The sequence below is a fragment of the Chenopodium quinoa genome, unplaced genomic scaffold (genome assembly GCF_001683475.1).
Source record: "Chenopodium quinoa cultivar QQ74 unplaced genomic scaffold, ASM168347v1, whole genome shotgun sequence".
Lineage (NCBI taxonomy): Eukaryota > Viridiplantae > Streptophyta > Magnoliopsida > Caryophyllales > Amaranthaceae > Chenopodium > Chenopodium quinoa.
In genome coordinates this window covers 3,140,950-3,158,795 of record NW_018743555.1, presented here as the reverse complement: position 1 = coordinate 3,158,795, position 17,846 = coordinate 3,140,950, and the positions used below count along the sequence as shown (strand labels likewise).

General features: G+C 38.8%; 1 protein-coding gene and 1 pseudogene across 1 annotated transcript; both read right to left on the bottom strand.

The window, feature by feature from the left end:
- Window positions 1-11,766: 11,766 nt before the first annotated feature.
- Window positions 11,767-14,583, bottom strand: LOC110740332 (NDR1/HIN1-like protein 13). Its single transcript, XM_021920823.1, has 2 exons — window positions 14,365-14,583; window positions 11,767-12,916 (listed from the first exon to the last, which is right to left on the bottom strand). Exon 2 carries the CDS (start codon window positions 12,873-12,875, stop codon window positions 11,991-11,993), a length of 885 nt encoding a protein of 294 aa, XP_021776515.1. The 5' UTR covers window positions 12,876-12,916; window positions 14,365-14,583; the 3' UTR covers window positions 11,767-11,990.
- Window positions 14,584-15,951: 1,368 nt separating this feature from the next.
- LOC110740331 lies at window positions 15,952-16,842 on the bottom strand (annotated as a pseudogene).
- Between the last annotated feature and the right edge of the window lie 1,004 nt (window positions 16,843-17,846).

The window sequence follows — 17,846 nt, the reverse complement described above, 5'->3', positions numbered from 1 at the left end:
GAATCGCATGGATTGAATTGATTTTCTTGAAAGTAATGTATGCACGATGCATGTCCTTAGGCCAGGAGGCTAAGGAAAATTACATCATGTGACACGATAGATGAATTAACTTAGGTCTTGGAGCTAAGCATCATTTATGGTGTAAAGAAACGATCTTGAACGTCACTTAGGTCTGGAAGCTAAGCACGTATACAGATGAAGTGATTATTGCATAATGAACGTTGCTTAGGTCAAGGAGCTAAGCACGATATGCTTTGTATGATTAAAAATCATTGATATATAAATGTTTCTCAGCACATTATGCGATGCATGAAACAATGAATATTTCTCAGGTCAGGAAGCTAAGCAAGTATACAACGTTTCTTCTAATGAATGTTATCTTGAAAGATGATGAAGCATACGCAGTAAGGAAATAAGATATCATGATAAAGGGTTCCTAAAGGGAAGGATGATATGGATATGAATGTGTGAGTGAAGTGTGTGAATGTGATACTAAGGCTGGCTGCAAGGGTTATGGCGATGGAAAGAGATGTGAGAAGAGTCAAAGATGATGACTCTTTAGGCTAAGTAGGCTAAATGGTGTGGGTTCAAGCCCCCAAGTCTAGATCTAAATGGGTAGGGGTAAGCATTGGATATTCTTTGACTCGATCATGCATGGATATGAATATGAATGTGGCCACACCTCGATGTGAGGTTGCCTACGTATCCGTTAGGAATCAGGCCGGACTTAGCTCTAACCGAACTCTGCACAAGTGTATGTACACCTCAAAGAGGTCTTACAAGGGTTGTAATGTGGTTAAGTTGATGGTTTAAGGAAGAAAGGGATAAAAGGCTCAAGACCCGAGAGAATCCCCAAGATGTGTAATTTTGAATTTGAAAACTTTGAATTTTGCAAGTTTATTTTCAACTTTTTTTTTTGTTTTGAATTTCTTTTTTTATTTTTATTCTTTTGTATCAATGTAGACAATCTCAGATCATGCGGTCCATCACTCACTTAGCATTCATGTTTCTCAGGCACGGTACCAAGCACTCGATGAGAGACGCAATTTGAGACGTGTTCATATCAAAGACATTAGAACACTTGCCTTTAGACATTGTTTTATTGTTGCTTTGCTGCTTTTTTTTACTTGTTTTTTGAATGTTATACAATTACACATCTTCCAATCCCAGGGTTAAGTGAATGTGGGTTGAAGAAATGAAGTCCAAACGTTAGACGAGGCTCAAAATGGTTGATGAAGAAAGGAAATGTGATTGAACGGTTAACAGGGAATGACATGGTTTCAAAGGTGCCTCAAGTCATTGGTGTACCTTGGGTTTAGTTCGGTAATTGATTTTTTATATATATATTTTTTTTAAGAATGAATGAATGAATGAAAAATTCTATGATCGAGATGCAAAAGAAATTTGCTCATTTTATTAATGGAAAAGGTGAACGAAACACATGAAACATATAAAAATTCAAAATGGAAAACCTATGCTAGACATGAATGGGGAATGGAGATGAATGATAAAGAAAGAAATCATGAAATCTTGCACGAAGGATCTGTTGTGCGCCTTGTGTTCATTACTTCTTGCCGCCTGGAGGGATAGGAAGTTTGTTTGCATCCACCAAGTCTTGAATGACGTCCTTCAAATTCCAACATTGCTCCGTAGTGTGGCCCCTTCCTTGATGATACTTGCAATGGGCATTGGGATTCCATTTGGCGCTCCTTTCTTCAGGTTTTGGCTCTGAAAATGGCCCAATAGGTATGATCAAGCCTTGACTGTAAAGGCGATCAAAGGCCGCATCATAAGTCATTCCTAAAGGAGTGTAAGTTCTTTTCTTCTTGGGCAATGGAGTATCAAGAGCTAACCCTTCATTGAGATCAACTTGGCTTATATTAATGGTAGTATTTTTGTGCTTAGAAGACGAAGAAGAAGGATGGTCGTTCTTCTTGTTTTTCCAAGTGTTATTATTGTTACTACCAGCAGTCTTTATTAGCTCATCCTCGATATTGATGCCGGTGTCATATACAGCTTCGAAAGTGTTCAGTGGAAGAAATTTGAGATGTTCCCTATACTTATGACTCAGATTTTGAATAAAGAGGCGAACCATCTCTCTTTCTTTGGGGGGATCTACCAAGAGTGAAGTTGTTTCCCTCCACCTGTTCAGGTAAGCGGTGAAGCCTTCATTCTCTTTCTGTTTGAGAATGGAGAGTTCACGTTCAGAAGTTTTAGTTTGAATGTTACACTTGTAACGATTCATGAAACTGTCGGTGACATCTTGACAAGTCGCAGTATGCTAGGCATCTTAGGAATAAAACCATTGTTGGCAAGCATGTTCTAAGGAGAGAGGGAACACCGTATGGAAGAGTGTTACGTCCAATCCCTTAAGAGCCATGGTTGCAGAGAACGCCTTCAAATGGAATATTGGATTGTCAGTAGGCTTGATTTTTGGAATATCAGCAGTGGATAACTTTTCAGGGAGTCTATCCTTCACATCCAAAGGAGTGGGAGGCCGTTCTACATAAGTGAAATCCTCAGAAATCTTACTCATTTGTTCCTTCAGTTTTTCAAGGGTGGAAACAGTGACCTTGTTTTGTTCCATGGTAGTGACCCTAGTGGTAAGGATTTGCATCATGGCAGACAGTGCCTCGATGGATTTGTTGATGTTCTCAATATCTTCTTTAGTGGCCATTGAAAGGTGATGAGTAATGGAGATGGCAAAGTTATCTTTGAACGCCTATTAGATCTGAGAGATTGTTGCGGTAATGACTCGAACCGTATTAATCTATCCCTGTTCCTTGACCAAGTACTGTGAAATAAAATAATTCACTTAATTGTTCGACTCATTGCTCAAGATAGGAAACGAAGGAAAAAATAGACATTTGAAAATAGGTGAGAAAACTCCACTCATTTTTTTATTATGACGAAAAAAAAGGGTGCATGAACATAATATACGATCATAAACGACCTGGCGCACGACTCGAGTCGGAACATAAAGAAAGTGTGTGGACTATACTTGACTTGTGAGTGACTAAGTGATGTCATAAGACTCGTGGTATGATCGTACGGCTAGACATGTGAACAATAACCAAAATGACTGACGCGAGGACCAAATTAACACGGAAGACTTAAAAAAAGCTGACTGGACTTATTTCAAGGGCACCGTGACACGAAAAACTGTACTGTGTCACGTGACAAGCTGCCGTGACGCGGTTTTTTTTTTTTTTTTTTTTTGTTTTTTGCTGCAGATCCACCGCGCCACGGTGGACTGTGCCGTGGAATGGGAATGTTTACCGTGCCACGATGGATTCTGACGTGGCACGGGGAATTTTTTTTCCGGAAATCCACCGTGTCACTATTAAAATTTGCCGTGACACGGTAGAGTTTCCCGTGGCGCGGCAACCTCTTTTTTTTTTTTGCTGCAGGTCCACCGCGCCACGGTGGACTGTGCCGTGGCACGGGAATGTTTACCGCGCCACACGAAACTCCACCGTGTCACAGTGGATGCAATCGTGGCACGGGAAATTTTTTTTTTCTTTTTTTTTTTTAAAAAATCCACCGTGTCACGGTGAAAATTTGCTGTGACACAGTAGAGTTTCCCGTGGCGCGGCAGACTTTTTTTTTTCTGCAGGTCCACCGCGCCACGGTGGACTGTGCCGTGACACGGTGGACAGTCTCGTGACGCGGCAACCCTTCCCCCTTTTTTTCTTTTTTTTTTTTTTTTTTTTTTTTTGCTAATTACTAAGTGAGTATGGTCCATTGGAAATCGTTAGTCATAAAATAATCCACCATAGACAAAGAAAGATCGTTAAGGTTAGGATCAAAACGACCAAACATAAAACACGTAGGCACAATGATGCAAAGAATAGTTCGCAACCTAAGGTCAAGTTCTATGTTCGACTATGGTCAAGTTTATTTCGTCTCAATAGGGTACCATGGTTAAGAGTTTGGACGCGTTAGCAAGGCAGCCTCCCTTGAGGGTGTATGCCAACGGGCGGCTCCGCGAGTTCGTGATGAAATCGAACTCGACTCCATGGTTTGGGTGGATTTAATAACTCGGATGAACCCTTATTGCCATGAGAGTTTTTGGGTTGATAGAGCTTAAATCCCCCGGGGCTAAGACGTATGTAGAACACATACGTTTTTTCAGAAAAATCAAAGGAAGTTGACTGTGAGAAGAGAAAATAAGCCACCGGACTGATTTTAGGACTGCCGTGACACGGAAAAAACTCCCGTGCCACGGTACTGTGCACTGTCATACGGTGCACTGTACCGTGACACGGCAGATTTTGCCGTGGCACGACAGTCAGAAGATCTGACTGGTGCCCTGTTTTCCTTCGTGCGCAACCAAGTTATTCAATTTTTCCTACGGGACAGACCTAAATGCGACGTTAAAATGTCTATGCATATGCGAAAATGCCAAATTAATCACAGGAATATTTTTCCAAAAATCTTTCAAGTCTCATCCACTCATCTTAATTAAATACCGATCACTCAAATCGATAAGTAACCAAGAATCCTCCCCAGTGGAGTCGCCAAATTGTAGGCATCATTTGAAGTGCGCCTACGTTAAAGCATGTGGTGAATATGCTTGGCACTCATAGGAAGTGGGAATTGACATATACGATTAGGGACAAGGAAAGTAGGGAGCCGCCAACAAGTTTTTAAGGAACTTGTAAACCGTTCACGGATCATTTAAGGCAACCACGATTAAGGGACAACGAAGGCAACAACGATTGACCCGTGAAGGTTACACCCCATTCATAATCCATGAGATTACTAACTCCATATGGTTCGGAACCACGAAAGGAGGATCGTGGATGATGGTACGAAGTGAGTCATGGAGTCACATTCGCCCGTATTGGCCTCTACTCGATTCTTATAGTGAAAAGTGATTCCTGCGATTTCAAAGGCATGCAAACAAAGAATCAATTTGCTCCAAACTATTATTAAGCTAAATTGGTTTAATATTAATGCAACACATAATTCTAAAATATTGTGATCACTTAAATTAAGCAACAAGATTAAAAAGGATCCTAAACCGGCTGTCCAAATTATCTTATTAGGCGTGATTTTCAATTACATATTCCCTTTAAATATGCAATGTGGTGATCATAAAAATAATAGAATAAACATTAATATTGGAAGCAATTTAACAATAATTCCAACAATATAAAAATCGTTAGAAAAATAATAGAAATAAAAGGAACATAATTCTTACTTTGATTTTGCTTGTTTGCAACTACAAAATAATAAACGAGTTAGTAACTTCAAGGAAATAATAATAAAACAACAATTAAATTAAATTAAACAAAGTAGAGTTGATTTGGGGCCAAACCCTCAAACAGTCTACCTTTCACGCCTTGGCTTAAGGACAGAACCACGAGTAAAGTATGGACTCCTTGGAGTACTTGAAGAAGGAATTTTGAAATAAGAAGGGTAGGCTAGTGTTTAGGCTAAAGCATAGAAGAGAGAAAAATAGAGAATTAATTGATGCCCCGTACATCAGAAATGAGGGGGTATTTATAGAGAAAATGTGCTGAGGGAGCACACGGAACCCTAAAATAATAAAAACCCTAAAAAAGTATCCCGCGACACGGAAAACTGTACCGTGACACGGAAAACTGTACCGTGACACGGGAAGTCCCACCGTCAGACGGGAAACATTCCCATGACATAGTGCATTTTTAGTGTGACGCGGGAAATTTTTAGTAAACGGGGAAGAAAACGCGTTAAGGGTTTACGTGGGAAAGACACGGAATTTCCCGTGTCACGACAGATTTCCCGTGTCACGGGAAATCCCACCGTCAGACGGGAATGATTCCCGTGACACGGTGGGTAACTGCCGTGGCGCGGGAATTGCCAGCCTGCTTTTCCGTCTAATTACATTTTTAACCCTAATTTCATTCAACATTTTAAGTGTCGATTGACAATTTCAGGCGTTTTCTGATTTATTATCATATGGGCTAAAATAAGAAAATAATTAAATAAAATAAAAAAAAGGTTTGGGCCAAAAATAAATAATAAATTAATAAATAAAAAAAAAGGTTTGGGCTAAAATTAAATAATAAATTTGGGCTGAAATTAAAACTATGCTTTTACCAAACATCAAGACTAATCCATGGACTGTTCAAAAATATGAATTTAATCAAATACGATTTTTTAGGTGTCTACAGTAACAGTCACCAAAAGAGGGGACTGGATCTTTTAGAAAAATTGTTTAACTTATGTTGTTTGATTTGGCAGAAATTCCAGAGAGGCTGAATGTTCTTCAAATGGCCAAGCGGATGCTTAGGGCGCTTGATCCTGAGGACAAGTTTTCCGTGAAGGGAGTCAACACCCTTGACCTTGACGCCATCTTGGTACTTCTCTATGAGGTGACACGCTTGTGATCTTGCACCTTGAGTGATTCTTATGGCCACTTGATATTAATCATCTTCATTGTTGGCCGAATGCAGGCTATGTTGCGCGTGAGTGGGCTTAGAACGCCACACAAAAACAAGTCCAAAAAGGTAAAGGATGTTAAAGCTCGGGCCACCTCCTCCTTAGACACAGCTTAGTTTGAGATTACCCAAAATGAACTACTAACACTTGATATGATTTATTCCCAGGCGACAGCCAATCTGCAGGTCAAACAAGACTTGGACGCAACGAGGAGGCGGATTACCGAGCTTCAGAATGAGGTTTAGCTCTATAGGATAAGCTGGAGCCCCTCAAGAAAGCGGGCAAGAAGGCTGACCGCCTACAAGGGCAGGTTACTAAACTCACTGGCCGACTGCAAAACCAAAAAACCCAGCTAAGGGCTAAATACAAGTCCTTGGTTGAGGAAGAGAAAAAGGCCCTAGTCAAACAAATGATGGAGGACTATGAATCAATCATGCGGATGGCTTGAGAATCATTGCAGCCGGACTCTGACTACCAAATCTGGAAAGCTAAGTTTGATGTAGCCAATGATGAGTTTTACAAGCGGCTCATGAAGGAGGAAGAAGAGGAGGCGTCCAGGGGCATCGAGGAATCCGACTCCTCGAACGAGTCGTCCTCAGGGAATGATGAGTATCAGGAGGAGGGAGAGTAAAATGATGAGAAGACGCTGGGGGACAACAAGGATGATGCGGCTTTTAATGCTGAAGACCTCCTCTGATCCTTTTAAACTTTTATGGTATCTTTTCGCGGTCAAATGACCAAGCATTTTCGTTTTCGGCCTATGTGTCGAGTAACTTTGTCTCTTTACTGACCAAGGGGTCGGGTAAATCAACAATCTTCGGCTTTGCCGACTAACTTTCCAGTCGTCCATAGTCTCGGCTGTTATTTATTTGAATAAATCATCCGGTCGTTTTGACCGGTTCTGTTTATGTTTGCATCTTGCTTTTTTAATTTTTTATAGATTTCAATTTTTTCAATTCCATTTGCTATGCATAGATTTTAGCTAAGTGTTAAACCCACCTTTATACTATACGATTGTTTGTTTTACCAAATTTCCTTGCCCCTGGCTGGATGTCGATTAGTTTTAAAAATGGGTTGATTGACTTAGAAATTATTGATAATTTAAAGAGTATGATTGGTTTTTAAGTCAATCAATCACTATGGTGATTTCCCCAAACCAAGCGACAGACGGCCATTTTGAGCAGTCGGTTAAGCATTTGAGAGTATGCGGCCAAAGGCCTCAATTGGTCGTTTGGACGTTATCAAGACACTAAGTTTTTGAACTTAGTTTAATCTGTCCGCATGTATTTCCCAGGAGCAATTCCAGGCGGCGATGTGTAAATAGCGTAGCTTCTAAGATGAAACAATAGCCGCTTTTCATATGTGCTAGAACAGTTGAAAAATTTTAACGCTTTTTAGATTTCAAATTAGATTAAATCAAACGGTTGTGAGTGTTGCCTTAACACAGGCGGTAGGGCCTTTTGTTTTCGATTTATAGAGCAATGTACCACGCAAATGGGAGATGCTCTCTTTGATGAATTCACCGAAATGGACGTCGCCGGTTGTCTCACTCATGTTGGAGCAGACGGTCGGACTCATGTTGGAGCAGACGACTTTTGATAAAACACATCTGGCCTTCGGCCTCTTTTTTAGAAAGATAGTTAGCCGCTAAGTGTTTGAGACTTAGCTTATTAATGGTAATTAGGTTTAGGCCGCCTAAACATTGTGCAGGTTACACTTAACAGTATTTAAGACGACTGCTTATGGGGCAGGCGATCCTTTTTGAATCGTTTTACAAAATACTAAACGAGTTGGGCACCTTCATATTGTGCAAGAGGTACCCTGCAATAAAATTTCAAGCTTGGTCTATATGCATACTGTGCAGGCGGTGCTCTATGATAAAATTTTGAGCTCGGTGCGTATGCACATGGTGCAGGCGGTGCTCTTGAATATGAAAATAGACATAGTTATCTGCAAAAACTTGGGAAAGAAGGCAGACTTTTCATTAACATGTGAACAAAAAATTTACAAAATTTCAGAAGTAGTACTTTTTCAAGTTATCTACATTCCAATTTCTGGGTAGCTGCCTGTCGTCTGGTGTCTCTTGATGGTAGGTGCCGCCTCTTACTTCTTCATGGATTCGGTAGGGGCCTTTCCAATTAGGGGTTAGCTTCCCTTGCTCATTTTCCCTACCGACTGCCTCCATTTTCCGTAGCACAAAGTCCCCAACCTTTAGGGGTCACTTGTGTACTCTCTTGTTGTAGGCTCTAGTCATTCTCAGGCGGTAGATATCATGGTGCAAGGCGGCATTGCCCCTGCGCTCTGGAAGTGAGTCCAATGCTTGCCGTATGGCCTCCCAATTTGCCTCTCCATCATACACCATGATTCAAAGGGTCGGCTCATAGTGTTCGATGGGCACGACAACCTTTACACCGTACACCATGAGAAATAAGGTCTCCCCAGTTTCCCCTTTCGCTGTTGTCCTGATGGCCCATAGGACGTGTGGTAGTTCATCCGCCCATAGGCCGCCAGCTCTTTCAATATTCTTTTTTATGTTGTCTGAGATTAACTTGTTGAAGGCTTCGACCAGGCCATTTGCTTGGGGTCAGCCGACTGATGCAAAATAACTTTAGATCTCTTGATCTCCCAACCAAATCTTGAGTTGAGGCTTCTCAAACGGCAAGTTTTAATAGCGCATGCGCTATAGCGATAGGACCTTAAGGAACGACACGTGCGGGTTGAGGACCATTGTCAAAAATCATAGACATAGGCACCCCGAACCGAGTGATGATATTCTTCCAGATGAAGGATATGACGTCCTTTGTCTTGATGTTTTTTAACGCCTCTGCCTGATGAGTGTCATTTATGGAACTCACTTGATGAGTATTTAGGTTGCTTTTACCTTCTTTTCATAGCTTTCTTTCTTAATAAATGCTTAGTTTGATGTATTTTCTCTTTTTTTCCCTTTTCTCTCTTGTTTTGTGTTTTTATGGTTTTTCTTGTGTTTTCTCCTTTATTTCTTCCCTTTTTGTGGTTGTAGGTATTGAACGAGGTTCGGGACATGATGTTGGTGGTTTTCTAAGTTGGAAGATGCTTTTGGAGTAAGCTCTTAGCGTTGGGAGAGCTCAAGATACAAGGAAGTGGGTGCTCCAAGTTCTAGCTCTTGCGCTCTCAAGTCATGCCCTCATGAAAGGTGGTGTTTGAACCCACCAAAGAGTCCATTTGAATCTGCCATGTTTAGTTTTAATCATCATAATATGCGTGCAGTCGATGCGAACGCACGAAGCGGCGAGAAAGATGGAAGAAACCCAGAAAGGAGCGAGCGCACAAGCTGCTTGCGCAAGTGCGCCACCCAGCAGCGCGGGCGTGCATGGGCGCGCGCCTCTGCCTGTGCGGGCGCTCCTCTCTGTTTCCGGCTTCGCTCGATTTCCTTTTCCACGCCTCTTATAAATACCTTTTTGGACCATTTTTTGTAAAAAGTTTTAGACATAATTTTGATCATAATTTTAGCTTAGTTGAGAGTTTCTGTCTCTAGTTTTAGGGTTAGTTTAGGAATAGATTTAGATAGAGAAAGTGAGGCATTTCAATGGTGATTTGAGATATTGATGATACAAGGGTGACAATTGTGTTGAAGATCTTATATATTATCAATGAGCATTTCTAACTCTATCTCATTTTATTGTTTGGTTTAATTTCATGTTTGTTTGGTTTGATTTTGATGTTTGATTCTTTAAGTGTAATTGTTCTTGATATTTTTTTGATTCTTGTTTTCTTTAGTTGTTTGTTAATAGATGATGATTCTTGAGTAGTTGTTTGGCTAGGAATTGGGTAAAACTTGTATGTTTGATTGGTTGTATGTTTTGATTTTGCACAATGTCGTATGGCTAGACAGCGAGGTTCAGGTTCACGGTCCCGAGACACACGACGGGAGCAGCCCGTTGAGGAGGACGTCAACCCGTCCACTTCTCTCGGTCCCCTCCCGGAGTGGGATGAGCGTACTTTGTACTTCTCCCCCATCCACCACATTTCGAAGGATGTTGGTTGTTCATGAGTTGGAAGGTAAGGCGGCGGGGGGCTCTATTGTTGTCTCGTTGCACTTGAAGGGTGGAAAGGAATTCAAGTGTCAACCTCTTGTAGGTCGGGGCGCTTAAGTCTAGCCAATTCCCTAGGCCACATCCTTCGAAAAGCATTCTAACATCGTCCCAACCCCCAAGGGCCAAGGCCTCGGCAACACTCTCGTCATAGAACTTGGTTGGTCGAACTCTCCTCCTACTTATTCTAATAAAGTTGTTCAAAAAGGTCGGGTCATTGAACTCAATTCCCATGGTGTCCACTTGTGGTGGATCAACGGGAGGAGGAAGATAGGGGTTGCAGTACCTAGCATCCGTTTTCTAGGTCGGTTTCTTCGGCTCATGGTCGCTCTTTATGAAAGGCAATTAAACACACCACAACAAAGAAATCAACACACCAAACACAGAAGAGGAACTAGGTCTACTAAGACAACAACTCAAGGATTAATCAATCACCAATAAGCACAACATAATCACCAAGTCAAGCTCTAAGTCACCACCCTAAAACAAGACAAGCAAATCACCAAGCAACTAAGTCTACTTCACTAATTCATTCACAATAATTCGACACTAATTTCATGCATTAACCTCAAACAATCCAACACAACAACTTACTCAACCAAGCATGCCTTTTTTCATTAACAAAAATAGTGCACGTCCGTGCTGCATCATCTGCACGGACGTGCAATATTTGGCACGTCCGTGCAGGCCTTGGCAGAAAGATGGCTTCAAGTCTGCACTCCTGCACGGACGTGCAACATCTTGCACGGCCGTGCAGGGTCTTCTGGGCCCTTTTCTTCATGTTTTCTTCTACGATGCTCTTGTACTTGGATTCTTTCCATCATTTCCTTGCTTCTAACCTCGGTTTGGTAACCATGGGCTTCATTTGGTCGTCTTTGGACCTAAAATCTCAACAAAAACACTAACAACCCGTGAAGCATAGGATACACAAAAATTGCATAATAATAGGGTAAAAGTGAACCAAAACACAAATTTGTTCGGGTAAACTAGGTTCAATTTCGTGATCCGCTGCCGAACTTATTCCAATTCCAAGATCTCGGCTCGAGGAATTTCTGACACAAATATTCAATTAGTTTTCTATTTTTATATCTGAAATGCTAGGTGGAATGAGAAATGTAAACAACAAAAAACGGAATCAAATCTTCATAATTCATGACAAACATTATCATTTATTGCATAAATTATACACATGTCCTCAAATTTTGTATAACTCTACTACTTCGCCTTTCTTGTTTTCCATCTTCACTTGAGAAAACATCCCCCTCAATTTTTGTAATGCATAAATTCATTAGTATAAACATCAAATATTTGACAACAAAGTTTTCCCAAAAAATGTTTTACAAAGAATAAAATAACACAAGCTAGGATTAAAAGAAGGTCATTCCATAATTTGTCATCCTCTTCTTGTCAATCAATTTTGATTAGGTCCCACCAAAACCATCGATTATGCCTGAAAGAGCTCTTGTCAATTAGGGTACAATCTCACCCACATTACCATGGCTTGGCGTTAACCTTACACTTCTTTGATACAACCTTGGCATTCGTGGCTAACGCGTTAACCGTTACATCACACGAATCCTCGATGTTGATAGTCCATGTCTTAATGGATCCAATCTTGATCTTAACAGGGACCTTAACGTTAATGTGTAATGGTACCTTTCCATCCTTTTGTTGTGTGAGCAGTTTGTCGCGTGCTGACTTGGACAACACGATCCCAGCCCCCGTTAACTTTGTTGAAAAAACCGTTGAACTTTTAGGGGGCTGGTAAAAGGCTGGCAGTTTACCATTACATAGATTTAACCCATCATGGTAAATCTTAATCAAGCTCCCTTGCTCATAGTAAATTCCAATTTTACCGTTGTTATTCGTGGACTTCAACGTTACATTAAACACCGGAGTAATGGTTGAGGATGTTGCGATTGTTGAGAGGTTGACTCCTTTAACGTGCACACTCTCAATGGAGTAGCTAGGAGCCTTAGGTTTGTAGACAAGGTATAAAACTGCACCGGTGACAGCGAGTAGAGCAGCAAGGATGAGTATTCCAGCGAAAAAGCAACAAAAACAACGTCTACACCCCTTTCGGCCAGCCTTCTTTTTGGTGTAGAGCTTGAATTTGTGTGCGTTTTCTGGTGGTGGGACGCGGTATACTTGATCCTTGGGTATTTGCACGACGTAAGTTCCAGGGTTAGGACCATAACCGTACCCATAACTCATCTTAGAGGAGGCGAATGAGTCTTGACTCATGTTCCTCCCATGCCTCTGATGCTCACCTGATACTGGTGGTGAAGGTTCATTAGAATTCCCCATCAGCTTAGCATTCGAGTGTTCACCAGAATCCGGTGGTGATTCTCTTGGGTAGACTCGTTGATCAGTCATCTCTTTATCACTCGCCAGTGTCGCCAGAGAGGATTTAGTATCTGAAAAGAAAATAATTTGATCAGTTAGTGTTATTATTATTGTACATCATGTTCAAAGAGCTGGAAATGCCTTTTCATTACCCTAAAAGTTAATTATACATCAAATAATGTATGCTTATCACACAACAAAAGCTAATTTGCATCAATCATCCTTCATTTCCTAGAAGATCCAAATATTATTTAACCACGAAAATCGAGCGTGCAGTTCAATAATATTCTTAGTATTGTGATGTTAAGCAGCTAATGTACTGAAATGGTCAAAAACAGAGATTAGTAAACAATTTTTGGGGTTGTTAGGAGTGTTACACAAGTGGAGATGAAGTCCAAAACGTAAGAAACGAAGAAAAAAAATATATGGAGATTAATCTAATTATTTGACTAATTGTGCTAGATGATTACAGTAGGATGATGTCTACTTATAAAGACTTGGTCTATTTTGACAATATCATCATCTCAATTTATGGAGCAGGTCGAGGAAGGTTGTGCTACGCTACTCGATTCACAATTAGTCGTAATGGTAGTTTAATTATTTGGAAATTGTATTCGTTTTTGTTGATGAAATCATACGAAACCAATCTAGCCTTAAAATTACTTGTAAATGTATTCATCAAATTTGATTAACTTTATTCTTTAGATCTGTTTAGACATTGTGAACATTATGGTGACCAAGTTCAATTTGCTTCATCACCTAGACGATTTGTCAATGAATCTAAATTATATCAGAGGCAATTTATTCCTCTAGTCCCAAAATAACGGTCTGTGTTATTATAACAAAGACAAATTATTCCCTCCGTCTTAAAATAATTGTCGTGTTGATAATTTACATTTCAAACATAACAACAATAACTAATTCCGGTTGTATTACAATTAAAACCCCGCATTTCTTATTTTTTTTTTTTAAATACGTATAATAGTGAATAGACTCACTTGCACTTGTTCTGCTTTTATCCTCTGTTTTTCGGCACGTACTAAATTAATCACTTTTGAAAAGGTTACCAATTAATTTTCCCCAAATTTAATTAACATGAACAGCTTTTTTTCGTACTGTAATACTTTTTACGAATTGTCCAATTTCATCAACAAATTTGAGTTGTAATTAATTATAAATAATGATTAGCGGCGAATCGTACACTAATTACAGAATTACAATAAAATTTCCTCTCATATCTTAAATTATGAGAATGTTGATCAAATATTGCACACTTAAATAAATTTACTAAAAAATCAATTAAAATCTTTCAAAGAAATTATGAATAAATTTGAATGAATTTATCAGCTTCAAAACCACTAACAATTTAATGTTGACTAAATAAACACTAAAAAAAACCAGCAATGATCACATTAAAATTCAAATTCAAAATTGAATTCATACAACCAAATTAAAAATTCAGAAAATAATCACGAAAATGCAATTAATAATCAAAATAAAAGCAAATGCGATGACGAACCTGAAAAATCTGATGCAATTCAAACGAAACTTCAAACGTCGAATTGAAAATTGAGCTTTTGGAAGGATGATGATGATGAAAATGAATTTCAACCTAAATAATCTTTCAAATTTCTTGCAATAATCTTGCAATTTGATTCGGCAGGAGAGAGAAAATGGGTGTAAGACGTGAGCAAGTGTAAAACAAAGAACAAGTAACGTGGTGGAATTTATTTATATAAATGTAGGAAAAAAAGAAAGAACGAGTAAACTTAATATTGAGTGACAGCTAATTATGTGAATGTTGTTTTTTGGTTTTATACACGGAATAAGGTTTAACAACGGTAATGAATATATAAATACGGTAATTAGTATACAATTATGGTATGAAATTTGGTCTGATTATATTTAATTAAGGATAGATTATAGTATTTATTTATACAATAGTTTAAAATTATAACACGGTTTTGGAGCCGGCGTGTAACGGTTTGGCCGTCGCACTATAACCGCGTTAGCCCTACCAACCACTATTCACTTGCAACTTGCTTGCGTGTTATACAAACGACTACAAATTTTTTTTGTTTTTTTTTATGAATTAAGTTTCTTAATTTTTGGGATTATTATCTTGATTTGATATGATGTTGCAAAATACTTCCTTGATTTCACACAGTGATAACTCTGATAAGTGTTAATGAGTATTTTTTTAATGATTTGTAAGGTCGTGTTAAGAAAATAGTTATGTTTTTGATAATTGGTGTGGATTATAGGGGTTGACTACTTGTTAGTTGTAAGGGTGAGTGAAAAGCTGTCAAAATTTTATTTTATCCGAGAAGTCAATATGTATAGCCAATGATATGAACCCGTCAATATCCAAACAATAGGTTGAAAATTAGTGACCTACAAAGTTCTAAGTCGATTTTCGACAATCAATTATCCATTACTTTGTAACCCGAACTCGAACTTAAACTAAACCCGATTTGATATCGATTAACTTTTAACTCGACTCACAAATCTATTAATAGTAGATGATAATTGTAAGTTTGTAACTTGTAAGACTTTTTTTTCTAGACCGACTTAATTTTTCATTAACCCCATTAATAAGAAATTTTCATTTTAGTGGGCTGAATTGTCAACATATATACAAGAGTACAAGACCAACAAAATCACATGTTCAATGTTTCTGAAATAAATTACACAAATTTTTAAGCATTCAGGATGCACAATTTTCTTACCAAAGAACCAAACATATTATAATTTCTTGCGATCTCTATGACATTTTTTAATTAATTTTTTATAGTTCACATTGTCAATATTTTAAACTGTTGTTCTTCATTTCCTATGCTCTCCTAGCTTAAAACTACAAGTAGCATATTTAATAATACCATAAAATTGATTTGCTTATCGTGATTTAGTATATGGTCTCTCATCTGGACCTACCCTAAGTCCGTAACTAATCTAACTTACTACAATAGTATGATTGTATGCATTGGTAGCTAGTATGTGTGTACAATGTTTGAACAAATTGTCGGCCTTAGTCTCTTAGATCTACTTTGTGAAGTGGGGAGGGAAAGGACAAGGGTGTAATGACAACTGATGAAAATGAGGGAAGTCCGAGATAAGGATGTCAATGAGAGTAGTGAGCCAAAAGGGCATATACTACAGCTTTGCATAATGCAGAACACAAATACAAGTTTTTAAACTGCATCAAGGAAAGCATGACAGTAAAGAGTACTCCGTATTAGTATATACTACAGAGTAGCTACAGCTAAGATGTTAAGGAATTACAATAGAAATAAAATGGACATCGATCAAACTTTTCTATAGCTCATGACACAGACATGAGTTCTTTAATTAAACTCAGAATCTCGTTCCTCATCTTTGAAACAGTGGTTGGTGTCACCTGCTCCTTCACATCAGAAATCCAAATACGTTCCCGGTTTACACGTTCACTGCTTGTGTACCAACTGCATATGGTTCTTGCAATGGCAGCTACAAACAATCCACAATCATAACCATTTTGCTGTTGTGGTGAGGACTGACCCTCCTGATACTTGACATCAGAGTCTAGGTTGACCATGAATTTAGCTACAGAAGTGTAAAGCTTTTTGGAACATGCATGGTTCAATCCCCTACAGCTGTCATGATGAACGAACACATTAGCAGTCCTATAAATATACAAGCAAACTCCAATGACTTCCTGCCTCAGCTTTGGTTACATCATCGTTGTTGTTGACCGGAAATATAACCAGGTCTTTAGCAGGTAGATTTTAGAGGTTCAACGAAAGCATTATAGCTATCTTCATCTGAACAGTTCTGCAGCCAGAAAGAAATTGAGGGTGTGAAACTAGTAAGATGTTATCAGAGGGATAGCATGATGACAGATAACTGAAGTAGAACTCAATTATACGGTCATTGAGAAAATGAGCCCACTAAGGATGTCTAAGTCAGAGCGTCGAAGCACCACATCATTGTAGCTAAGAATCATATCATCTCCGGTCGATCTCCCATTGTCTGAAAATTGACACAAAATATCTGCAGTACCAAAAACATGACGACATTATCTCGCAGCAACTTCCATCTCAAAAACAAATTGCACATATAAGTAGCCTGCTAGAGAAATAAGGAAATGCACCAATAGTTGTTCAATAATGGCTAGACTGTAAAAGACTAATTTAGAGGGAAAGGAGCACTTCTGAATAATGCACATTATTTTATTAGAGTTAGCTGATGAAAAGGGTAGACAGTTGATTATAGGGAAAGGAAGTCAAAGTGTATAAATAAATAGAGGATATCAGGGAGGTATAATATAAAGCAGAAAATTATAGTGAACTTCACTTTTTTTTTTTGGCTTGTTATGGAAGTCACTTGAAAGCCGGGGTTGTAACTCTACTAAATAATATTTTAATAGCATAGTTGTTAAGACTTGTTACAGCCATCTATCAATTTTCCTCATATTCTGTTCTTCCACATTCTTAAATTTCTGATTTTTGCAATTTTATAGCATAAACACCATAAAATTGTGGGTAATTCAAATCTACATTTGAGGGGTACTCTAGCAATCACTACTAACAATGAAAGGTTAGGTACTGTCATTGTGTATCACTTCTTTCCTATAGAGACACACGTCACACAACAATGTTACAAAGTATGCTTGTATGATCTGAAATTCACGGGTTATACTCTTTCAACATCTTTAACAGTGTCTCATAGCAAAAAGTTTTAAGAATGAAAATTGGTTTACATTATCTGGCAGAATAATTTGATTACTAGTACTCGTAATTCTGGTAATTAATGTCTTTCTAGTTTCACTACATTACTCCTACCAGAAAGTTTTTGTCAGATTGTCACTTGAACATATAGTTCTAATATTGGACAAAATTGGTCATCTCTTCACCTACACAACAAAGCCCAGCAAAGCTAATGCATGTTATGCATCACATGTCCCAACACTGTACAGAATATAAACATCCTACTTGTTAAAATACACAACAAATTCTTCCACCG